The sequence below is a fragment of the Acartia tonsa genome, chromosome 10 (assembly GCF_053477335.1).
Source record: "Acartia tonsa isolate MP-2025a chromosome 10, ASM5347733v1, whole genome shotgun sequence".
NCBI classification, from domain to species: Eukaryota; Metazoa; Arthropoda; class Copepoda; order Calanoida; family Acartiidae; genus Acartia; species Acartia tonsa.
In genome coordinates, this window is record NC_137269.1 from 40,495,129 (window position 1) to 40,521,777 (window position 26,649).

The window sequence follows — 26,649 nt, forward strand, 5'->3', positions numbered from 1 at the left end:
AACTACCCCTCAAGTTTGTTGAATTTATTTGTTGTTAACATTGGACATATATTAGTACACAAACAATTCATAAATCTTTATGTCAATCTGTCAATGCAAATATATATCCAACAAAGTTTGTTTATTCACATTATTCAAGAATTTTAATCTACAGAAGTGGTAATTTTGTTTATTATCATTGGAGATAAAAATCAATGCAATCTATCGTTCAGTGTCTTATCCTTAGTCCCTGCATAATTCCAATTTATTAATACCTAATATTTGGGTCTTTTAAAGAAACTATGCATAAGCCATGAAATTGTTGTAGATGTTATAATGGCGCAATGAGGAGGAGAGAAAGTGAATTTGAAAGCTGTCAAAATGATTAACTCAGGTTTGCAATAAATAAATAGATTTTATATTTGTTGAAGAGAAAATAATGATCCCCTTAAAACTAAAATCAAGGGGGGTGGCTAAGAGAGCGTAGAGGTTGGTGTAATTCAGATATAGAAGGTGGAAATTTTACTGTTTCACCCCCCCCCCCCCCTAAAATTTCAGAAAGTCTGACTTTTGACATCGTTTTTTTGCCCCTACCAGGCCCAGCTCCTTTAGTTCAACTTTTAAAAACAGTTTTTTGTTTAGGTCTAGGTCACTCCTCTGCGGGTACTCAAAACACTGTTACACTTCTTGGTCAAAGGTAAATAAAGCGTTTTGAAAACTAATTGTGATTCTCAGAACGATTAGGAATAATGTATACACGCAGAATCTGTATTTACATTTCAAATTGTAAGTGGATCGTATTAAACATCATTATTTTAAAACCATTTTACGACACGTTAATATCGAATTTTTGTTCTGATTTCTTTAGGATATTTGGTTTCTTCAATATCAAAATTGGCGTCTCTTTGTTATTAGATAAATTTTTTTATACTCTCCGATTTGTCTAGGTTCCATAGATGTTGTCATCCTTGTTTTTATACATAATACTATTATAGAAATGGCCAAGAACGGAGGGAGAATAATGATTTTACAGTGGAAAAGTGTCTCGTAGAAACTATTCTTACAGAACCAGGTAAATACTATGAAAACCCTGTTTTTTACATTAAGCTGTCTTATCCACAGGGCCACAACCGGGATGTGACGAGTCCGAATCTAAGCTCAACGCCGCGTTATAACTAAAAACGTTAAATGGTTCCTTCTACTGCTTTGTTAGATGAACGACATTAATATAATTAGAGTATGGGGGGATGCCTTGGCCAAACTAAAATACCTATTCTTTCTTAAATATTAAACCAAGATTCTAATAAATTTTATATTTAGATTATTCTGGCAACAATCACAATAATTTTGCCCATCAACAAGGAGCTCAGATGAATAATACTGCAAATAATAATATGCAAGGACACGCCAGGTGCGTACATTCTTTATAAAAGTGTGATGCTTGTATGTGTGTCAATTAAGATCTCGAATATTTTTAGTTCAAAAAAGCTAATGATAGATTCTTAGCAATTAATACTCACTATTTCTTGGATAAAAAATTAAAATTGTGTTAGGTAGGTAATATGTCAGGGGTGTATATTCTGCACAAGATCTATTTTTTTTTCCACGGCTACAATTTTTTTATATTTTCACCCCCCCCCCCCCCCCCCCCCCTAGTTTTTTCTCACCAAGTAGGGGGGAAATGGAAAAAATACCTATTCAAAGAACTTAATATTTTATTTATTTTATCCCTCCTACCACACATTTTTTTAGTTTTTTTTTCACCAAGGAGGGGGGGGGGGGGGGTGAAATGGAAAAAATGTTTTCAGTTTTCTTAATTTTTACATTTTTTTTCTCTCCAACCACTTATCTTTTATTCCCCCCCCCCCCCCCCCCCGCCTGAGCAGGGGATCCCATGTAGAATATACACCCCTTTAATATGTTAAAAATATCTTATAAATATTTTGTTTATATTTTTAGGAATATCCAAGGAGACATTATATTGGAAGGATTTGTAGTAGACCCAAATCATTCTATGAACGTTCAGGTATAATTTTATCTTATGTTTAAAACTTCAGATTTAATTTAGTGTTTGACATTGACACAGAATCATATTGCTTTTTATAGAACGTCTAAATCCTTAATCCTTTTAGTCTAACAAAATAACCCTTAATATTTACTTTTGGTAATAATAAACAACAAGTTTTTGTACCTCCCGATTATATTAAACAAATTACCCCTTGTGTAAATTAAAATTATTGGTGGTAAAGTTTAAATACTACTACAAAATGTATAAACCAAACATAAATTAGACTAGACTCCTTTAGTTTTTAAGTCGGCGAATGTCAGAAAGTGTTATTTATATTATAATTTACACTCCAATGTCCCCTCCCTTCCCTGAAAATTAAACACAAAAAATACCAATGTTATAGTCATTATCTAAATGTTTGGCGATTAAAACTTACCAAATAGGAACATAGTCATATTATAAATAATATATATTTTGTTAAGAATGGAGTTCCGAATAAGAAGCCACGAACGTATCCAAACCCGGAAGGATTTCAGTGTGATCTTTGCCCGTATAAAGCCAAGATGAAATCACATTTAAGGTTTGTTGCGACTGTTCATAATATTAATTTAAATTTTGATTTTACAGCTATCACTAAAAAGCATAGGTACCTACTACTGAATCAAAATTATAATCTTTCTCGCTTTAAAATACTTTATTAAACTAAAATATAATTTAACGAAGAGTATTTGAGCAATATTAGTATTTAGTCTAATAAGACAAAACTATTAACTAAATTACCTATTTAGTTCTCAATTATTGATGGTCCATAAAAATATTTTTACATACTTTCAGGGGTGTATATTCTACATGGGATCCCCTGCTCAGGGGGGGGGGGGGGATAAAAAAGAAGTGGTTGGAGGGAAAAAAATGTAAAAATTAAGAAAACTGAAAACATTTTTACCACCACCCCCCCCCCCCCTCCTTGATGAAAAAACTTTTAAAAATGTGTGGTAGGAGGGATAAAATAAATAAAATATAGAGTTCTTTAAATATTTTTCCATTTTCCCCCTACTTGGTGAGAAAAAACTAGGGGGGGGGGGGGTAAATCTTGTGCAGAATATACAGACACCCCTGCATACTTTATTTTTATCATCCATCGCTTTATTTATCGCATCGTATTTATAGACAGCTCTTCGTAAATATTAAAATGAAAAGTTACAAGATTAAAAACCAGTTTTGTTATCCCCGTATGCCCAGTCTACATAACTGGTATTAGTTTTATGATTTTTATTTCAATATACGTGATAAATTGTCTCTAATACTTACGAAACGATGGAAACACTAATTGTCATTTTTTCTTTTTGTTCAGGGCACATCGTCAATCTGTGCACGAAGGGATTAAATATCCCTGTGAGCACTGTGACTATAAGGCTACAGCTATGGGCTCTCTACGAAGACATTATAACGCCTTGCACAGCGGAATCAAATACAGGTAATTTATTTCTATTGTTTCGTTTGCCGTTCTCTTTATGAGAAAATATTAAAAGAAGAACACCTGCCATATGGTGATTTTCTTACTGTTCTAGAGATAAATAATTTATGTCTACTCAACTCAAGCAAGCCTTTTATTGGTTTCTGTTACATTTCTTAGGGATTTCACCCCTTAAGGCCCTATAAGGAGTCTTAGGATGACGGGGGGGGGGGGGGGGGGGTGTATGTCGATCTCCACCGGCCTTTGAACTTTATTTTTACAAAAGCTACATTGGAAATTAGAACCATGTCGGTTAGCACGATCCTTCGGTACAACAGATAGGCACATAAACATCCTGTTACTTTTATTTTAAAAATGATCGATTTTAATATCAGGTGTGGAGAATGTGAACATGTGAGCAACACTCCTTCAAACCTGAAATACCATCACAACACTGTTCACATGGGACTCAGGTAAATAGATTTCCAGCTGCGCTACGATATAATTACACTTGTCCTTGTCAACTATAAATTTACCTTCCTAGTTAAATATTGTTGTGTTAGGTACCTAAAGTTTTTTTTATGTTTGTTTGTGTACTAGGTACAAAAGTTTTTGTACGCTACCAAAAAATATTTTATGATGTTTATTGATAGTTAAGCTTTTGTATTTTTAAAATAATCAAGTAAACAATTAAAAACTATAGCTATTAATAAGCCTCATTTTCAGGGATATGACAATGGAAGATAAATCAATCTTTCTTAGTTGGAAATTTGGCTTTGAATATTTGGGGGGAAGAAAGTGGTGTCGATTTATTTAAACTCCGTTGTCCTCTCCCTGTTATGTGTACATATATGGTGCTAGGGAAATGTGTAAGGAAATTAAAAGGGAAGGAAATCCAGGGATGAAGGGATTTGGCATCAGAATATTTTTAGTCAGTTTTATTGACATTTTATGCAATAAAAATTAAAATTTACTTCTATAATTAAGCTCTATAAAGATCGCTCTATATGCTTAAATTTAGATAAAATTAAGGAGCATTTTGGAGGTCAAATGAAGGCTGCTAATACGGCCAAATGGCTGACCACATAGTTTAGTTTCGCACATCTTCGGAACTGGCACATCAAGGTATAAAAATAATCTGATTTTACTCGCAATTTTGCATGTAGTCTGCTTACCGCACATTATTTGGACTCCAGATTTTCTTAGGTTGGGTTTTGCCAGTTCCAAAGATGTGCGAGCCTAGACTATGTGGCGGCCGATTGGCTTTAATCAACCTTCAATGTTACAAAAAAAATATCCTTCGTAATCCAAATTCGTTTTTATAAAATTCTGATGCCAAATCCCTTTAATTCTGGAGGGAAACCGGCACATTTACAACCGGCAAAAAGGTGCCAAAATTTTTAAAACAAACATTTGCCAACCATCTAAAATGTTATAGAAATTAAGTTTATATGTAAAAGTATCATTTATGTATTAATTTAAAATCATGATCTGCTTAAATGATGCATAATTGTTGTACTTTTGACAAAGCCAGTTGGCATTTTGACTCCTAGAGGTCCATTAATTAGTTTTTAATTGTTTTTCATTTTAATTTTTCTTTGTCACAATTACAACTTAATGAGAAGTAGAAAATTTCCTAAATGCCAAAAGTACAATGGTTGTGCTGGTCCTAAGCCGGTTGTAAAAATGCCAGGTACCCGTGTGCTGAGTGTTCGCATGTGAGTAATACCCGGGCTAATTTGAAATATCACCATAATATTGTTCATTTGGGACTAAGGTAAGACATTTATATGCCTTTTTTTACTGATTGTTCGTTTGTCATGTCTGTCTTATTATTTTTATTTAATCACTTGATCACTTCTCATTGTTTTTTCTTTAAAAAAAACACTCTAATTTAATTTGCGTGTGCAATTATTTCTTCCCCGTTTTAAATAATACCTAAACTCTTTAGAATACTGAAGATTTTTGTCATATTAATCTAGTAATAAAAAAGTTGATTAATCAATTCAAAACTATAAATTGTCTCACTTTATTTTTTTATTAGACTAAAAAGTTGGAAGCCAAACAGTTTTCCTTTCGTTAAGCTATCTACCCACAAGTTTTCTTTTCTTATAAAATCAGGGATAAAGATTTAAGTAAAATATAAACGCTGTTTTAATAAGTTGCATAAAATGAGATTGTTGCCATATAGCCATCGATAGGACATTAGATGATAAATAATTTGCTTTAAAAAAGTCTTTTGTTGGAAATATTGCCTTCAGTATCTTGTGAATTTTAGGCTAAGGGTTTTTAATTGATTTAATTGTCATCTTCCCGTTGTACTTTCGAACTTAAACCTTTACCCCTGATAATATACATAACTCGTAGCCAATAACCTATATTTAGATTTCCCTGTGACAAATGTGATTACAAAGCTACAACCGTGAGTCACCTGAAGAAGCACAGAGAGAGTGTACACGAAGGAGTCAAGTATAAGTGTAACGAATGTGACCATGAATCTACCACTAAAGAAAGCCTTAAGGTGAGGAGAAGGATTGATATTTTACTCGGCACTATCACACAAACCATTGATAACCCCCCTTCCCCTAACTTATTTTGAAATAAATTGATAGAAATAAGTTATTTTATTGCCTTAGGTCAGGTTATAATCAGTACTGGGTTAGGATATTTTCTAGGATTTGGCACAGACTTCGTAATGTAAGCCCAACGTCCTTAGGTTTTAGGAGTAAACTCACCCCCCTCCCCATATTTCTTATTTTGAATTGTTTTCAAAAATAGGGGGGGGGGGGGTATTGGTGCTCAAACGGCCACTTGAAAGCTTTTACCATTATTTCAAGACATAAAGTTAATGGTTAATGGGGGACTTGATCAGGGTAACATTCTTGTAATTCTAGTATCTTGTATTAATTGAAACATTCTCAAAAGCTAGATATTTTATAAGAGGCAATAAAGCCTGAATAGAAATAATTATGATATAAAATACTTATTTAAAAGTAATGGGCGTTTGTATGAAGTATAAGATCTCGTTAACCGCTGTGATATTGAATTTCATCATTGTAGGATACATCTAATTAAATTGTAGATTTAAAGTTTTATTTAAAGAATTTGAAGAAAAAAATGCATTATTAGAGTTATCACAATGCATAATTAAAGTTATCACAGTAGATTTAACTAAAGAATTATGAAAAGAGAATATGCATTATCGACATATATTTGTTCTTTTCCTCTAAAAAAAATCCAACTTCCCTTTTTAAACCTTAAACTCCTTTTTAGGTCCACAAGCGATCTTTGCATAAGAAGTTTCTATACCCCTGTCCTAAATGTGACTACGTAGCTAAGGTAAGGAGATATTCATTTTCTTTTTATATTTAAGGTTCACAAGAATTCTCTACACAAGAAGATTCTTTATCCCTGTCCGAAATGCGATTATGTGGCTAAGGTAAGTTTTTTTCCAGTATGGCTTCGAAACCGATTAGTATCCGTTAGAACCGGTTCTCAGCCATACCGAAAATCATGTATTGCATTGTATTACAGATAATTTTCCACGAATATTAAAATGAAATTAATACATAAGGAAAAAGGATAAGAGGATGAATACTCACCCCTTTTGCATGGTAAAATACTACTTCCCCATCCCTAAATTTAGAAGCAGACGAAAATCAAAAGCCGCCCAGGGCTTTTTGTAAGTCAATCATAGATAATAATGTGAATAAAAAGAAAAGCGATATTTAGCAAACAGCCGTGGGCGGTCAGAATCAGCTGAATGTTCATTATGAAAATATCTAATCTAATATTCTTGCCCTAAATATGGAAATAGTAAAAAGTAAAAAATATTTTTTTAATAATTTTTAATCCTCCCATTTGAAAAGTAGTGGAATAGCAATAAATTTTAGCGCGGCAACAGCGCTGAGTAGGCCTCTAGGCCCACTGCCTATTTTCGTCTTCTAGTTGCTTCGATTCCTCTCTTTTATTTTTTTCTCTATGAATTAATATAAAGTTTGTTTTACCGACCCTTTGGCTACTCGGGGCTAGCAAAACTGGTTTTAATCTTATAATTTTTTATTTTAATGTTAGCGGAAAACTGTCTAGGTATAATACGATAGGTACGATAAATCTTAGTTAAAGGTCTACGAAAAGTTGACTACTAAAATCTACTTTTTTAAAATCACAACCTAAAATGAATTTATATTTTTACCCATACATACAAAGAAACAAAATAATATTTATCACTTTTCTTTTTTAACAAATATTCATTATTCATATCTGTAAATTTTACTATCCCTATCTATTAACTGTTTTTATAAAATTCTATCCAACTATGTATTAATCCTATAAATTTGAGTAGCAGTTATATATACTATCTATCTGTATATTTATATTTATCCAACTATCTATCCATCTATCTAGGTATCCAGTCATATAAAGCAGCATGTAAGATCCGTGCATGATAAGATAAGATTTCCATGTGACAAATGCGATTATTCTGCCATTAACAACTCCAGGCTCAAACATCATAAGGTAAAAAGATTCTCGCGGAACCCTAAAATTCAGTTTTGCTGATCCGCATTGATTGTATGCGGATCCGGATCCTTGACAATAAAAATAAAATCACCAAATTTTTCAAAAAATATTTATTCTTTAATCTCGAAGTCAAAAATACTTTTAGTTTTCAAGTCTGAACCTAAACCTTAAAGATTGGCTCTCATCACGAGAATGTCTGATTTTCAAAATTTGTAAGTGACTATTTCATATAAATTTAGGTAGATTTTTCCATAAATTTATACCCCAGGATCCGGATCCTTGGACTCAAAATAATGCGGATCCTTGGGCTTGCGGATCCGGATCCACAACACTGCTAAAATTATTGTATGTCCGTTTGACTGTCAAAATTCGATGGCTTTTTTAGCATAAAATCTAACTGCAATATCACGGTGGGCCACGTAAATTTTAGTATGATAAGATATGTAAGTTCTTAATATTACATTACAAAAGCAGCTAGCACTGATATTTTCAAATTTTTGTATTGGAGGGGGGGGGGGGGGGGGTAAAACCCCCCTGTTCCTCTAACATACCTACAATTTACAATTTTGCACTGTAAATATTTTGTACAAAATGTTTTTCTCGATTTTTACATATATCTAAAACATAATTTTAATTCAATTGTGAACTTTTTTGGTCTACTGGGTAACATAAATCTTATATTTTAGGAAACTGTGCACAGTGGTTTACGGTTTACATGTGACGAGCACGCCATCCCAATCACAACTGCGCGCCAGCTCAGACAGATTATGCGGGAGGATGTTAAGTTCGAGTGCCTGTCCTGTGAGATGGTCGCCAGGGAGAGCATGGAGGTTCTCAGGAGGCAGAAAATTGTAAAGGTAGAGATATTTTGTTTTCATTTTTAATCAATCTTAATGACGCTGAAGTTCCTACAGAAGAGTAAATCGATAAATTGCTTTATATTTTTTTTTTAACCTTGAAGTTGAACTTGTAAGAAAAAATAATCAATAAATTACAATTCAATATAACTTTGATGCCTTGTTAAATTTTGGGAAAAGCCACAAAATTGCCTTGTTAAGCTTTTCATATTTTATTCTCTTTTTTAGACGGAGAATGATATAGATTCTGATACTGATGAATATGATAGTTGGGGAGGAGCTCTCATGCCTGTACCAAATAGTAACAGGTACACATATAGACAGATAGATTTATAAACAGACAGACGGACATATGAATATGATAGTTGGGGAGGAGCTCTCATGCCTGTACCAAATAGTAACAGGTACACAGAAAGACAGACAGGCGGATAGATATAAAGGAGACAAAAATATGCCTGTACGAAATAGACAGATAGATAGATAGACAGTTAGATAAACTGTCAGAGAGACAGAAAGAGATGAATATGATGGTTTGAAAGAAGCTCATATGACTGTACAAAATATACAGACCAATTGGCAGTTAGATTGCTAGACAGACGGACAGGCGAATATTTATAAAAGAGACGAATATGATAGTTGGATAGGAGTCCTTATGCATGTACCGAATAATAACAGGTACACAGAAATACAGATAGATTTATAGACAGACAGATTGGCAGACATACGGACGTTGGATAGATATAAATGAGAAGAAGAGATAGTTTGGAAGGAGCTATTATAGTATGTACTAAATAGATAGGTAGATAGACAGTCAGACAGACACATAGATAGATTTACACATATATAAATATGATATCTAGCAAGATTTAAAGCTATAAACACACAACAGACATCCTATTACATTTATAATAGTCTAATACATAATTTTATAGGAAAAAGAAGAAAGATTTAAAGAAAGTGTCAAATTTACAATGTGAGATTTGTTACCACGAAGCAAGGTATGAAACTATTTACATTTTACCAGTTCTGTTCATATTTTAAAGATTGTTTGTACAAAAGAAATATATTATTTCATCCGAAGTAATTAAACAGTAATACAACCAAATTGAAATGCATTAGGGTCACGGAAATATTCACCTAAAAATTTAGAACGATATTTAGTGTTGTGGAAAAGTGTATAATTTCCTATCCTTCGTCTTAATTCTTAAGAAATACGGACAACGTAATTTATAAAATAGATTTGCTACAAAAATATTCATAGATAAGAACGCACTATATAATATTAATCTTTTAACTATCATTTGTATTGTTTTTTCTAGAAATTCAGCTGAGTTGAAACAGCATGTGTTGGCTATGCATGACCACACCATGTACCAGTGCACCTTCTGTCCTTTCAAAACCTCACACCAGAGCAGTCTCAAGAGGCACAAACAAACAGTGCATCCACTAGCAGAGCTCAAAGTGTACTGTGACACTTGTATTAATACCGGAGCACAGGTTAGGAAGATAGATAGATAGACAAAGTGCTTCAAATGCACAAAAACAGTACATCCATTAGGAGAGCTCAAAGTGTACTGTGACACTTGTATTAATACCGGAGCACAGGCTAGGAAGATAGATAGATAGACAAAGTGCTTCAAATGCACAAAAACAGTGCACCCACTAGCAGAGCTCAAAGTGTATTGTGACACTTGTATTAATACCGGAGCACAGGTTAGATAGATAGATAGTTGGATATGTGTAGTGAGGTACATAGATGGATAGATATGAACAGAAAGCTTTATGCTTATGCACAAACTAATAGTGTATATACCCTAGCAAAGTTATCCCCTACAGTCAGATTGATTATTAAATTCCTATACCTATAGATCGACTAATATAAAGCTATTTAAAAAAAATACAAAACAAAATAGAGAAGGTATCATAGTTTATGAAGTTAATTTCTAGAAGTAGAAAGAAAAAACTCGACAGAGTGATGCTCGTATAAATAAGACAGATTGGGGAGGAAAGCCAGATTAGATCATCAAAGGCTACATGGAGATCATAAAAAGACCCCAAAAATAATGGAATATAATTTTTCAGATGCCTCCAAAGGCAGAAAACAAGGAGGAGTTGCGTAGAATTTTGGAGCTTGCTGATGCCCTACAGTGTCAAGATTGTAAAAGTGTAAGTTTTCATAAATCATTTATTTTGTCTTTAGTTTTGACAGCATATTAAGTTTAACCCTACTAAAAAGCATCCAGTTTACAGCTTATTTGATCAGTCAGTCTGCCTGTTGGTCATGTTACAAAAGACATTTATATTTTGTCATGTAAAGGTTTCTGTTTTGCTATTATTACTGTTCTTGTCCTTTCTCTTTTTGAATGAACAGTGAACACTGAACATTCACTTTATTCGTTTGTCTATATATTTTTGCTCTTACACGCGGTGGTAAAGAGCTAGACTACACAAAAAATAATAGGCTTATCCAGTTTTGAAAAATAATTCACTTTATTAAAACCTTCTCCATTATACTTAATCGTTTAAAAGTTTTTGTTCAACTGTTTTTTTGTGTGTCGCTACTTATAGATATTGCCTTCTTTATTAAATTTCAAATAAACTATAGTGCCTTATTCGGCTTTAAATTAGAGCTCATGATATATGTGAATAAATAGAAATATTAATAATTTTTAGGTGTCGAGGCGAAGTTTGGAGCTGATAAAATTTCACGAGGAGAATCCCAAATCTCAGGGTCAAGATCAAATTATTTCAATACAAAAGGTACCTAAAATCTAGAGACGTTAAAAATGGTATGTACTGCTGCTATGTCCGGCGCGTGACACAAATTGTATATAATCCTTAAAACAGCCAATTTAGGCATTTATTACAAGATCTTTAGGTAGGTATATTTTTTTCAATTACTGTCTATATTATGTATCTTCTTATTTTTTCTAACTATCTTTCTTATTTAGGGTCGCTTGGCTTGTGACATGTGTGGGTACGACGGAAGAAATTTCAATGATCTGAAACAGCACAAACTAACAGTTCATGAGGTAGGCTTCTACTATAGTTAATCATTATTAGAATAGCGTTTTATTAATTTAATTAAGGAAACAACAGTAAATATAGAACTATTTCTGTATGTTTTTACCTTTTAATGGGATTGGTGAGTTGAACAAGTTGATATTCTTAAAGTAGTGAACATTAAAATAATGTCTAGTTTGGGATTTTTAAGTTTTCCAATTTAGAAAATGATTGCAAGCAAAAATCCCGTTCGAGTAAAATAAGTAAAAAAATAATTCTTTCATTTTTATGCTTTAAAGGTACATATTACATATGATATCGTAGAAAAAGAAAAAAAATACTGGGTTCACTAATTCAAGTTCAAATATTTCATACAACAACCTCTAAAAAATGTAAATGTATTCTAGGGAGTCAGCTATAATTGTGAGTTGTGTGACTACGTGGCCGCTAGGCCAGAAGCTTTAAAGAGACACAGGTACAGTTTTTAGTTTTACTGTTGTGTTGAATATCAGGGAGAGAGGGATCATTGGACTTTTTATTACACTAGTCCCCAAAGTTTGTAATAACGAGTTCTTATTCGTAAGGTAACAACATTGGGGACTTTAAATTGAATTTCAGTAAGTTGAGTGTCCAAACGTTTCAACCACTAATTGTACTATACAAAAGGGGGTGTTTTGTGTATCATCATTTGGGATGTATATCAATTAATCGGCCTGAATATGTAAGGAATGGGATGGGATGTTTTTAATTTTTAGCCGTCCTATCTGCTAAAGTGATAGGATGAATGTATGTTTGCCTGTCTATTTAGTATATTGCTTATCTTAGCCATTTTTCAATGATTTTTTGCCTAAAGTATCAAAAAAAAATCTACCAATAGCTGTGTATTTCTCTCAAAAAGACACTAGTTTTCATGAAAACTTATCTTGTTACATTATTTTTTTCTTCAGAAAAACCCGACACGAGGAGCGCAAGTTTATGTGTGACCACTGCAACTTCCGGGCCCACACAGCGGTCAAACTGTCACAACACAAGCTGACTGCTCATGTAGGGGTCAGATACCCCTGCAACCAGTGTAACTACTCCTCAGCAAGACCTAACAAACTGAAGGTAAAATGGATGTAAAATATACGTGGATATTGTGGCAGGAGAATAATTGTTGTCAATTTACGTTACAATTTTCTTTCACTTTTATTGGTCGGGTCGTTTATGCATTAGGAAGGAAGGTGTTGGGGTAAAGTAGGGGGATGGGGTAGATCGTTATTTTAGCCCGCTACAAAGTACCCTTTATGATAGAACATGAAAATGTTGTGTAAGAACCAAGTAATAATATACCTATCCACTTAACTATGTAAATGCCTATGTAACTTATTAACAAACATCATTATAAACTAAAAGTTTGATAGATTAATCACTGCTTAACCTTAACACCAATAAATACAGGAAGGTAGGGGACATTGGGCTGTAAATTACACTGTTATTAAAGTTTTTATATCTACGTTATCTTATTTGTTGACTCAAAAAATTTAGTTACTTCATAAAAATAGGATTGGGTTCTTTTAAACTTTTAAAGCTTTTATATCACAGACAGTATAAAAATTCAACTGATTTATATTCTTAGGAACACAAATTGATGTTCCACAATGGTAACGAGGGTAACGGGTTCCAGTGTGACGAGTGTAACAAAGTTTTCCCAGATGTTACCATGCTCAAGAAACACAAACAAGATCACAACAGAGTTACTCCTCAGTAAGTCAACACAGATAGATCAAAGAAGATAAAGTATAGAATAGAATCCAGGTAGAAGATTCTGCCTGGCTAGCCTGAAATAAAATTGGAACTTTTGAAAGCCCTAAATGGCTACAAGGCTTGTAGTAAAATCACATGATTTCAGATATTATCGAGAAATGATATGAAAAATAAATGCCTTTTTTAATAGTATACTAAAAGCCATACAGCCAATCGTCCAACCATATTTGTCCTATTCACAATGCAATGACACCATATAGTATGAGCAAAACTTTAAACAAAAATTCATTTCAACATGAATTTAGTAAAAAAAAATGACTTTAAAAATATTTGGTTAAGAAATAATGATCACGGCATTTGTATTAGGGTTGCGCATGAATTTGTTTACAAAAAATCCTTAGCAGCTGATTTTTAATTCTTTCAAGGTCTGAGAGTAAAAGATGTTTATATCCAATTATATATTTTTAAATATTTTAATTTCAATTATTACTATCATAAATTATTTTATTAATTGTTGAGTTATACGCAAGTTACGTTTACATTTCGTAATCGAGTGATTACGCAAGTTGCGTCATAAAGTACATTGACAGTGGTGAAATGTAAACAATATTAGATAAACATAAATTTAATTTCTATGCAGTAGAGACATAAAGTTAGAGGAAAAATCTAATACTTTTCGATATATTTTCATTTAAAAGATATTATTTCAGTTTTGTCCCAACTTGACATGTGTACTATTCAAGTTTCATATTATGTTTTTATTGCGCAAGCGCAACTTTTCTTCAATATTCCATAAAATATTTGAGGTTTTCATTTCTATTCCTCCTTATTCTATGAGATAGATAGATAAATAGAAATTGTCGATGGATGGAAGTCGATCGACCCCCAACTTTCAATTTTTGTCTTAAAATGAAAAAGTGAAGAAAAAAAATAGGGAGGGGGGATTTTTAGGGATAATTTCTCTTGGGATAGTGTTGGTACCCTCCCCTAAAATTGTTATTTTCAAGGACCTACATATTATATACGAAGCAGGATACACTGTAAAAGAGAACCATATTGGTTCAGCAATTAGTGGGGAATTTCGGTATACACATAGACAGACAGACATAAACACCTCCTGTTCTTTTATATAAGGATTATTTTTCACAGGTTTCAATGTCAGCACTGCGGATTTAACACTGAACATGTCCAACAACTTCAGAATCATATTGATTCTGTACACAGGAGGGGAATGCCAGGTAGTTGTACTATATCTATCTCTGGATGTCTAGATATCTAGATATTTAGATATTTATTCTGTGCATAAGATGATTTAATTATTCTGTGTCTGGATGTGTAGATTTTCGTTTAAAAAACCTTTTAATCTTAACTTATTTTCTAAAAAGAATGTTTTTTTCATGCTTAAGTAAAATACAGGTAGGTACTTTTTCTCTTGTTAATTAAAATTATGGGTAATTAAAGATTAATGTAAAGATCGTATAAATCAAAGTATGTAGGACACTTAGTAACAAAATACAATAAACAGTCATTTTGAGGCACAAAATGCTATTAATAATTGGTTAGCGAGAAATCTAGGAAAATCCCTTTTAAACTGGTTTAATATGATTAGCTTATCTAATGTTTAATTTAGGAAACCAACAGTGCCCGAATTGTCAATATCAGTGTATGGACCCCGTAGAACTACATAAACATATGAATAAGGTAAGTAATATACCTTTAGTATTATATATTTTATTATTAGCGGCTGCGCCCCTAGAGGCCTCTTGGAGCACTTGAAGGATTGGAGCTGAGGTTAACTCTCCACTTTTAATTTTAGATTTAAAAAAAAAGATAAACAGAAGTTTATGTTGGTCATTGTTCTCTAGGGACGTTTTCTCTTAGGGGGTGAATGTACATTCTACCAATATAGTTAGAGTTTAGACCTCTTCTGACCATATAAGATGCTTCACTGTAAAGGAGATACACATTATTTTATCGCTTATCTAGATTCTTTTCTACAGACAGACAGACATCCAATTACTAATATATAAAGAGAAGATTTCCCCATCCCCACTTGGAATGAAGCCCCTCTATTGTATAAAAAAAAGAGGAGGTGAGGTTTAAAACAATGTTATACCTTTCCATAAGTGTATCTCATTCCCATACATTAGAACAACAATAGTAGACTATTATATTTAAATTTAATTAAGGTTCACGGAGGCCGAAGGTCAGTAAATTTGGCCCAACAAGGACAAAATGTTCAAATAGCAACGGTAACGCTGGGCTGTGAACATTGCAGCTTTAAATGTCTCTCTGCGCAGGTATAGTAATCTTTTCTATGTACCTAGTAGATTTTCAAAGACGAAGTTATACACAATTAGGGTAAGTCCGTCCGAACGAAAAGCTCCTATCGTGAATTTAGGTAATCTTTGATAATTCAATAACTTCAATTATTACCAAAAGGGAGAAGTAGGTTTCGGGTAAAATCCGCAAAGGTGTGTGTTTTAAGGCTTAAAAATAGCGGTAGAACGATAATATTCACTAAATATGTGTATTTCGTATTGAAAAGACCTATAGTTACAGTTAACATAAATTTTTATCGTTCTACTACTGTTTTTAACTTAAAACACAACCTTTACGGATTTTACCCGAAACCTACTTCTCAATTTTAATTTTTTTGTTTTAAATATTATTTAATTAACATGGTAATTACCTAGGTATATACACTATACATTTAAGAAATTTAGTGTTTGAGTGGAGAAATTCACTTAAATCTTAGTTTAGATTATTTACACCGTCTGATTATTTTAGGAATTACAACAACACTTGGAGGGAACTCACAACATCTCATCACAAGCTGTGGCTCAGTCTCTTCAAGCCGCGGCTAACCAAGCTGCCCTGCAGGCTGCTGTACATCAAGCAGCTGCCCAGGTAAATAGTTGGTCTCTAGCTTCCCTCAAAATGTTCACCCTCTAAAAAATTTAAGTTATGGAATGGTAAAACGCGCTTATAAACTTATTTCGGGAGCATTAGAGTTCATTGTCCCATCCCTTGCTAAGTTTAACATTTTCGATATTTATTCCCCCAAATCTAGCAACCTAAATCATGCTTTTCCTCATTTTTGTTAGAATGACATTCATTAGGACGATATGGAAAAATAAGGTCATGATGGTATAATAATTGAGCAGCTTCCACGAAAATATTACAGGTCAAATTGTAATGTAGCACAGAATGGAATTGGATAGTAGGGGTAGGGTGGGTTTTACCAATTATGGCATCGACTAAAGGATTTTAGCAATCAAACTCTATGTGCAGCTGAATCCTAACTTCAGAGAATTAGATCTACCTACAACAAATCAACTATTTTTTGTATAGGCTGTTGCTAATCAGGCTGCTGGCATTCAAGGACAACAGAATCAACAAAACCAGATAAACTTGAATGTTGCAAGAACCTACTCATGTCAAAAGTGCAACTACAAGGTAAATAAAGTTTTTAGTGATTAAGTTTATTTCAGAGAGGAAGGGGACATTGCACTGGTATATAAAGTTGTATAACCAAGTTGCCTTCAAAACTTTGAGTACTTTGATTGAATTTTTATTTGTTGACTCAGGACTAGCACCTAGTGTTTTTTTGTTATCGTCATTGGGATTTATATTAATATTATTTATGAAACATGTATAAAAAGTAAGATACAATAGGGAAAACAAAAGTAAGTAGATAAGATAGAAGTTACTTAGGCTATATAGTAGGTATATAATGAATAGATATTATATATAGATCATCGGGGTAATATTACCAAGAAAATTATTACAAAATTAGTATCCGCAGTATTTTTTCCTGTTCTACGATAACTATATTCTTAGTTATTGGCATTATCCTTTGATTAAAAGTTGCTATTACTACTTTAGGTTGACAGCTTAGAGAATATCCAGAGCCACGTGAAGCTCCAGCACGGGGAATCTGATCCCAAGTTTATTATGGCCAAGGGAGAGATCCAGTTCGCCTGCGGAGAGTGTAATTTTGTCTCTAATACTGAAGAGGTCTTGCTACAACATAAGGTATTTTTAAATTATATTCTCAAGGGCGTTTTTGTGGGAGGGGAAATATTAAAGCCCTCAATTGTAAAAAAAAAGTTTTACATTTTACACGAAAAATGTACCTAGCTTTTCATCTCCCTTTCCTTCTTAAAAATAATTAAGGGGGGGATTAACCTTCCACCAGGCCATGTAATTTACCCTCATTGGGTAAAAACTTTTGTTGGATATACCTACACAATTTTAAAATAATTAAGGGGGGGATTAACCTTCCCCCAGGCCATGTAATTTACCCTCATTGGGTAAAAACTTTTGTTGGATATACCTACACAATTTTAAAATAATTAAGGGGGGGATTAACCTTCCCCCAGGCCATGTAATTTACCCTCATTGGGTAAAAACTTTTGTTGGATATACCTACACAATTTTAAAACAAAATTTTAATAAAAAATTTACTTTAGGCTAGTTCTCATGAAAACGAAGGGTATCCAAGAGATCTGTCAAACCACCAGGTAATAACAATCTTATATAAAGTAGAAAGCTTTTTTGTCTGTTGCGAAAGATCTCGCTAACTGCTTAACCTATATCATGTTTCTCCTTTACTTTGAAGCTTTTTATAGGTCCTGAGATATTTTTCGAATATAGAGCCTCTAGATGCTAGGGGCGCAGCTAGTATTCTTTATAACAATAAATATAGTAAGTAAGCCTAGATGACCAATTTCCTAACTTGGCCAATAGTAACACAGTGTAGGCAGGAACAATCTGCCCACATTATTGGTTACAGAAAAATACTTGAGCTTGAGCTGGCCCTAGTGGCTATGCAAAAGTATCTCAACCTACTCCACGATAACTAAGATCCAATCACAAAGAAACTATAATCGATCAATAAATAAACATAAAAGTAACAAGTATATGCATATTAAGGTGAGAGGTATGAACCAGCAGCAGGCCCACCAGGTGCGGACTATGAACGTGGCTACTACAGCTGCTGCCCACAACAGAGTCACTCAGCATGACAAGGACAAGGCTAAAATGTTTGTCAACCAACAAGAATATGATCAGGTAAAAAAAAATTTTGTTCTTTCACTCAAAGTTCTTAGCGAGCACAAAACCCCCATTCTTTTAAAATATTCAAATAAAGACGTGTTACTTTTTTATGTGTAATCCTTTAGGGGGGGGGGGGGGGTCCTTAACCGACATGGCAACCCTGTACTTAATATAGCTAACCCTAACCTATTAAAGTAAAAAAAAACATAAGAAATTACACCACCCCTTCTCTTTATTATTGATTTGTTTCAAAATAATAGAGGGGGGGGGCAGTTTCTGTGCTCGACTAGGCACTTTGAGGGACACTGCGCTGATTGACAAGTAGATATAGATTGATAAATATATGTACAAATTGGTCCAGAGTTATATTGATGAATGGACGATAGATGGACTAAAGATAATGGACGAAAATATTAGGGTTGGCAATCCGGGATCCGGAATCCGCCCATTTTTTGGGCCAAGTTTGGAATCCGGATCCGGAATCCGTTTTTTAATAGCGGATTCCGGATTCTTAATTGGTATGCTAAAATTAGCGTCTTGAGTTTTTTCTTTCAACTCTCGCTTTTTGAAGGCAAAGATTATCATCATTACATATAAAATTTTTAAAAATCTGGTTCGATTCTCGGAAGTGAAATATAGAGAACACCAAGAACATTAATTTTTAGGACATATGTAGCACTTAAATTTAAAAAAAAAAATTTAAAAGCCTTTAAAAATCCTGCTAGAATCCGTAATCCGAATCCGGAATCCGCCAATAATAAGAATCCGGAATCCGCAAGGAATCCGCCACTTTTTTTGACGGATTCTTTTAAGAATCCGGAATCCGAATCCGGCCCAAAAATTCGACGGATTGCCATCACTAGAAAATATAATGTTATTCATTGTTTAGGCTGCGCTTACTGGCATTTTAACCTCCTCGTTCCGAGGCCAGATTCCTGTGGCAAATATGCCCGGAGGATTCACTACCTACTCTATTCATACTCCTGGAGCTCTTCCAACATACCAGGTATAAGGATATTTATTTATCCAGACAGACATCCTGTTACCAGGGGCGTCCAAGCTTTTTTTTTGGGGGGGGGGTAAAAAATTTTAGGGGGGGGGGTAATTCGTGTTTGGGGGGGTAAAATGGCGCGCGAAGCGCGCCGAAATTTTTTTTTCCCCCCCAAAAAAAATGTTTACCCCGGGGGTAAAATTTGATTGGGGGGGGGGTAATTACCCCCCCTAAAGTCTGTTGGGGGGGTAAATACTCCCCCCAAATCTGTTGGGGGGGTAATTACCCCCCCCAAACTAATTTACCCCGGGGGTAAAATTTTTTGGGGGGGTAATTTAATTATGTAAAAAAAGCACCTACCTAATCTATTAAGTTAATAAGTACTATCCTATAACATAAAGTAGTAAGTAAGGTTTATTTGACTATAGCTTCAGATTTCATTACTTTTAATACTGAGTTCTCCTTTTTAGGAAAGCTTCACATAGATCCCATGATGGTTCCACACTATTATAGGTCAATCCTTTGAGTGGTTTTAGGCTATTTTTCTCCTCCCTTTTTACCCTTTAGAAAACACGAGTTCTTAGATGCTAAGGGCGCCACTACTATTCAAATATATAGTAGTATCTCATTCTTTAGAACATAAAAATACAATAATTAACTCACTAACCAATGAACCAATATGATTATACTTTAAAGTGAAGCGTCTTATAAGTCCTGGTAAGTTTTATAACTAGTTTTGAGACACCCTGACATCCTCCCAAAAGAAATCGCCTATAGAAATTCTTTTTCATTATTTAATGAAATATTTAATTTAGTTAGGTATCTATTTTATGGAATCTTCAGTGCTTTACAATTACATCATAGATCCCCGGGATGGTTTTAGCCCTTATAAAGGCCCAAGCAAATAAAACATGATCAAACTATTAAATTTTTTGTTATCATGGTCTTCAAGATCTGATTTAATTGAAACATTAGGATATACTTTTCATTAACTATTAGGAGACCAAACGAGGAACATAAAATATATTACACCTCAAGGCTCGAGTCACACTATGACTTTTTTTTTGGGGGGGGGGCGGGGATTACTCCCTCCCCCCCCAAAAAAAAAATTTTCAGTAAAAATTTTTTTTAAGAACATTCAATTTGGGGGGGGGTAAATACCCCCCCAAAAAATTTTTTTTTAAGAATATTTATTTTGGGGGGGGGGGTAATTACCCCCCCCCAAAAAATCGTTGGGGGTGCCTACGGCACCCCCAAGGTAGGGGTAATTTTTTTTGGGGGGGGGGGTATTGTTCAAAAAATTTTGGGGGTGCCAAATGGCCCATTACCCCCCCCCCCCCCTTGGACGCCTATGCCTGTTACTTCAGTATATTCTGTTATATAACGAAGTAAGGTTTTCATGTTTGTTCGTAAGGTTTAGTTATCGGTAACCACTGAACTAATTCAGTTCTATACTTTATTATTTTTTTAAAATTCTAGTCTCGGAATGGATTTAAGCTATTTTACTGACCTTCCTTACCTAGATGCTAGGGCTTCGCAAGTTATAATACGGTAGCTGTTAAAAACCAATTTAAAAAATGAATTTATTCTGTATCGTTGTAGATTGTTGGTGGACAAACCATCTCTGTGCCTACCGTATCCGCCAGTCAGAACCAGGCCGTGCTAACGGCTGCCTCTGCAGCGGCCAGCAGCAGCGTACAGACGCTGGTAGCGGCTGCCGCTGGTCAGCATGCGGACGGACAAGTCAGTGCTACAACCAGCAATGTGGCCAGAGTGTCAGGTAAATATTTTCACTGGATTCAAATCGGTTTTTAAAAATAGCGTTTATTTATGAACTCCTTATGTATCTTATTATCAAATCTTCATAACTGCATATTATCAAAATAGCATAAAAATAGTATGGTTAACAGAATTGCCCACGTAAACGTAAATACAAATCGTAGAATTAATCACATTCTCAATCTGTATTCGGTGATAAATTTCTAATTTCTTATTCTTTTTAAATCAAATGGTCCATGAACTGTAAATTACACCAGTTCCCAAAGTTTTATAAACACGTGATCTAATTCGTTGGCCCAAAACGCTGGTCTTTTTTATTTCGATTGGTTTGTTTAAAAAAAGTAGTGTCAAAACATTTCTACCAATGATTTTAATCTAAAGTAGTGGTAATTTCTTTTATCATCATTGGGAATGTATGAATATGATAAACAGAATAAATGATAATAATATTACTTTAGGTTACCAATGGGGAGCGCCGAACTGGTATGATGCAAAGTAATACAAGCCAGCAAATGATATATTATTAACCGTTCAGGTAATGAGTTTCCAGGCGCTTACACACAAATTGCTGTGTTAGGCATTAATACACCCACCCACCCCCTTGTTTTAAAAATATAAGAAAATAAGAGGATGTGGTTATGTCTGTTTAATACTTTGGGTCAGGTTAGGATATATCGTTAACTGGGTATTGACATAAAAGAAAAAGAAAAATAATCCCTTTATTTTCTCTGATTTGAAAGATACGGGGGGGGTTGGTATCAGTGTTCAACATGCACTTTGTATGAAAGCAACAAATTCTAAATAACTGGGTTTTGGGTTACAAACCAATGATATGTGAGTAGATGACGGGAGAAAAAAGGAAAATGTTTATGGCATTGAAATTGTTATTTTTTGGTCCTACTCTTCAGGGAATATACCTACTGGTCCTGTGGTGGTTTTAGGCTATTATCTTGGGGGGGGGGGACACCCCCAACCCCCCCAAAAACAAAAACTCCCCACGCCATTTTTTTTTAATTATTTAAAATAGTGGTGGAGTTGGGGATCTCCAGGTAATAAAAGATGTAATTATACCTCTTGGGGCAAATCCCCTAAAGGCTATAAGCTAAGCTAATTTAACATTTTTTTGCTGTGTAGAAAATAAAAAAATATTTATCATTTGAAATGCACAAGTTATTTTCAAGACTAATCTTGTTCAATGTTTTAGGTACAAAAGAGTAAAACCTACAATACCATAAGTTATAATAATTCATCATAATCCAAGTCTTACTATACAAAGAACAAATATACAGTGTCGAATCAATAGTTGAAACAGTAAAGAAAAATTAACAAATGAAAATAATAAATTCATCTATCTCAATACAGAAGCCAAAAAAAGAAAATTTTTATATTTCATGTTTCAGATGTACAACAAGTTTTAAATTGATGTTTTTTAGACAGTCAAAAATTTTCAAAGTTATATTTTTATTTTTATCAAAACACTGACGCAATTTTTATTTTGATAAACTACCATACCTAAAACCTAGGCATTTTATTTTAGTTTAGTTTACTTTGAATAGTTACATGTATTTTTTGCATTATTTTTTTTCCTTGACAATTTTATAAAATTACCAACAAATTTAAGAATCTCTTTTAGATTACCATTATTATCTTTCAAGACAAAAAAAAAGAAAATTTTATAAAATTTACTACTCATTTATGTAATTTTACTTCTACAGTTTTTGTTAAAAAGTCTTTTATTTGAGTCTTAAAACTTTTAATGTTTTCGTTCTGCTAGGTTTTATTTACAATAAATTGTAAAGTATTTTTTTTGTAAATTTGTAATTGAAAATTTATTAGTCTTCCTTATATATGTATGCAAAATTAAAAGGGTTATACAAGTTATTTATCGCATCGTATTAAAGGTAGCTTTCCGCGGATATTAGAATTGAAAGATAAAAACCAATTTTACAAAACTAGTATTAATTTTATTTTAATATTCGTGGAAAATTATCTGTAATACTATGCTAGACACAATTTTTCAGAATGTCTTAGAACCAGTTCTAATCCAGCGGATAATGATTGGTTTCGAAGCCATACCTACCTACTGACAAAAAAAATTTATTTTATTAAAAATTTTATTTTGTTTTATAATAAAACTTAAAATTTAAAATTTTGGGAATGAATTTTGAAAAAGATGTGCTTATTTAACAATTTACGCCTTTTTGTTAATTTTATTAATATTTTCAATTAGAATTATTTTTAACCTATACTATGTATGTAAATATAAAAATTATTTGTTATGTAATTATTAAAAAATGTTATTGTATATAGATTAACCATGTTTATTAACTATTATTACATCAAGTAGTTTTTTTTTTGTAGCAATAAAGAATAAATATTTACCTTTGATTGTGTATTTGAAATATAAATGGATATAAGATATTCGTGGATATTTGACAGGGAATATTTGTTGTCAATTTAGCTTGCTAATATGGACCTAGTTTATTCGTAAGTTCGTTTATTCATTAGGATGGGTAAGTAGGGTGGATTGGAGTTATTGTTATTTTAGCCAGCTGCGAGCATCGCTTTATCATATTGCATGAAAATCTGGTGCAACATCCAAGCAATAATATATCGATTTCGATGATAGTCTAAATCATAATCCGAAATTGGGTTCCACGCCAAAAGCAGGAGTCCCAAACGTCGGAGAAGACAAACGCAGGATTTTTGGGACAAACGTCGGAGTGGACAAACACAGGAGTCCCAAAATTTTTTATACCTCCCCCTTCGGTCCCGTTATTGTTAGGTTAGGTTATAGGCCAGGGGGCCGTGCGCTGCGGCCATAGTCATTATTTTGTAGACGGGTATAAAATAGCGGACACTCCTAGGTTTTACTTAAGTAATGTCCATTCCGACGCTTGGGACTCCTGCCTTTTTCCACTCCGACGTTTGGGGTAGGACCCAATTGTATTATATTTCAGACTTCTTTTGGAGTTCTACATAATTGAATTAAAGGGACTGTGAACGTAAATTTTTCTCATCTTAATATCAAATCTTAACATTATCTCATTCATAATATCTCACAGATAGAGCAAAACGCGCTCTTGTTTGCTTAAAAAACGGCTTTTTCCAACGATTTTTATAAGGTACGGGGAAAGGAAGAAATTTTCCGTATTATATAAAATGTGCATTAAATTGCTTTTTTCTCCCATTATAGCTAAAATTAAACTTTTTCACATAGTTCTAGATTTTTCCTAACAGTTAAGCTGACTTTTAACATAATCCTTGCTTTAATCCAATGTATAGTTACTTAGAAATTGATAAAATAAGCAATATTTTTTTATTGAAAACCAAATACAATAACAAAGCCAGAAACAGGTTTTTTATTAGTATCCAATTAACTTAATGGCCCATCTCTGAAACAGTCTGATAAAAGTGTAAACTAATTCTCCAAAGTGGGTTATTTATTGTTCAACACATTAAAAAAGGATATTATTATTTTATATAACCTATGAGATTCAACCCTTTGTAGACAGTGAGGTATTTTTTTTGTCAATAATACGAATTTAAAATATGTCTTTATTACTTAATTACTACGTTATAAAAAAACGAATTGGCAATTTTATAGCATAAAATAAATCCTTAACAGTAAGTAAATTGTTTCAACTATATATGACAAGTTAAATATCCCTACAAACATTATAAGAAACAAAAACGTTCAGATTTTCCCTGGTTTTTCCATTTTCCCTCTCAAAATACCATAAAATCAAGGCATTATTTCTGGATATTTTTGTGAATAGGACATTTTTGGTTGATCAGTGTAGTGAAATGTGCTTAGTAAATGTTAAGATTTGATAATCAGATGAGAAATTTTTACGTTCTCACTCCCTTTAAGGGTTGATTCACTAAAATGTGTATAAAACAAAAAGATATTACTCAGATCCAAGTATTTTTCTACGCAATATCTTAATGTTTATTTGCCCTTGTACTTTTTAGACTTGCGTACATTCACGGTTCACAAGTTCGCAGGGATCTAAAGGGATAAGACAATAACCGAAAAATTTATTTACATCTCCATTGATACACAAAGTTGCCCCTTCTATAGATGAAAATTAGTGGTTGAATCGTTTGAACACTCAACTTAATCAATCGACAAATCATAATTTATCCTCAAAGTTGTTCAGCTAACGAACAATAAAACTTTGGGGACAAGTGTAATAAACAGCCCATTGTCCCCTCTTTATCTGTGTTGTTCGTGATCTTTTTCGTGAATCTACTCTACAAGAGAATTGCAGGTCCGCTCGAAATGTAACATAGAATATACATTGAGCTGTTCGCGAAGCTTACAAATCACTTCCAGTCTGTGTGCATCTGAATCCTAACTTAAGAGAATCGGGGCTACATTAGAGTAAAACACTAGAAAAAGGGAGAAAGGTGTTAGATAACTGTATCTCCCCATCGCAACCACCTTGTGCAACCTTTCTATTAGGTCATTGAAAATCAACCAAAGGTGTCGCTTATATTATCACAGGCAAGTAGCAGAAAATAATTTAGAAGCAGACGAAATAGGTCTTTGAAAAATGAAGGGAGGTAGTTGTCTGTATATACATCTATACTATAGATCTGTTAGGGCTACAAACAACAAATCAAAATGACAGACCGGCCCCGTAGGCTAATATAAAAAAAACTGATTGTATTTGTGGTATTCGGCAACCGTGAGCCATGCCTATGGCACCCCTGATCTGGGGTTCGGTGGAGGGTCAATGGCCCTCCCCCGAGTCCTGGGGAAGGGGTCTGACGACCCCCTCCCTATGCTTAAAATTAATGATTGAATCTGTCATGTTTATTATGGTTAACTGTATTCTTAATTCTCCCCCACCCTTTTCAGGGATGGGGGATCATTATTGCCCAAACTGACCACTGTATATGTATTATAATGCTTTTATGTTATGATTATTTATTCCTATCCATGTAGTTATTGTTTGTTGTATATAGCTTTAGTATCCTTTAAACCTTCAATAAAGTGACAACTGAAATAGATGTTGATTATTATCTATTGAATGCCAGAGAAGCGTAGCTTCTCTATAGTGAGGTGTCCACGTCTGTCACACTGCCGTAATCTAATTGAACTCCGGTGTCTGCCATTTATCCTCGGCGGATACCACAACTTTTGGTGACAGCTGTGTGAGATTACGGCAAACCACAAGTGTAGAGCAGACGCGCATCTGAGGCCAAGGTACTCCCAGCAGTGAAACTGGCAAAACTGACACAA

The 26,649-nt window shown here is 33.6% G+C and overlaps 1 protein-coding gene across 7 annotated transcripts; it reads left to right on the forward strand.

Annotated features, from left to right (window-relative positions):
• Positions 1 to 244: 244 nt before the first annotated feature.
• LOC145330061 (uncharacterized) lies at positions 245 to 23,786 on the forward strand. Of its 7 annotated transcripts, none has more exons than XM_080174601.1 (34): positions 245 to 373; positions 622 to 676; positions 975 to 1,051; positions 1,300 to 1,390; positions 1,939 to 2,005; positions 2,470 to 2,567; positions 3,339 to 3,461; positions 3,836 to 3,913; positions 5,134 to 5,217; positions 5,826 to 5,961; positions 6,714 to 6,779; positions 7,848 to 7,958; positions 8,648 to 8,818; positions 9,047 to 9,126; positions 9,751 to 9,816; positions 10,138 to 10,315; positions 10,901 to 10,984; positions 11,492 to 11,578; positions 11,770 to 11,850; positions 12,229 to 12,296; positions 12,769 to 12,928; positions 13,440 to 13,567; positions 14,717 to 14,808; positions 15,198 to 15,268; positions 15,757 to 15,867; positions 16,358 to 16,477; positions 16,922 to 17,026; positions 17,456 to 17,605; positions 18,043 to 18,093; positions 18,506 to 18,643; positions 19,518 to 19,634; positions 21,222 to 21,399; positions 21,857 to 21,933; positions 22,603 to 23,786. In XM_080174601.1, the coding sequence occupies exons 1-33, from the start codon at positions 361 to 363 to the stop codon at positions 21,895 to 21,897; spliced, it is 3,276 nt and encodes a 1,091-aa protein (XP_080030727.1). In that variant the 5' UTR covers positions 245 to 360; the 3' UTR covers positions 21,898 to 21,933; positions 22,603 to 23,786. The 7 variants fall into 7 exon arrangements, with proteins under 7 accessions (XP_080030727.1, XP_080030726.1, XP_080030728.1 ...); XM_080174600.1 differs by lacking the exon at positions 6,714 to 6,779 and adding an exon at positions 6,814 to 6,879; XM_080174602.1 differs by lacking the exon at positions 6,714 to 6,779 and adding an exon at positions 6,814 to 6,879 and having other exon boundaries at positions 14,717 to 14,805.
• The last annotated feature ends 2,863 nt before the right edge of the window (positions 23,787 to 26,649 follow it).

Excerpts from the sequence above, each read along its gene's own strand:
- LOC145330061 (XM_080174601.1), top strand. Across the intron at positions 7,959-8,647 it reads CCAGGCTCAAACATCATAAG|GAAACTGTGCACAGTGGTTT; the intron begins GTAAAAAGATTC and ends CTTATATTTTAG. Across the intron at positions 19,635-21,221 it reads GAGCTCTTCCAACATACCAG|ATTGTTGGTGGACAAACCAT; the intron begins GTATAAGGATAT and ends GTATCGTTGTAG.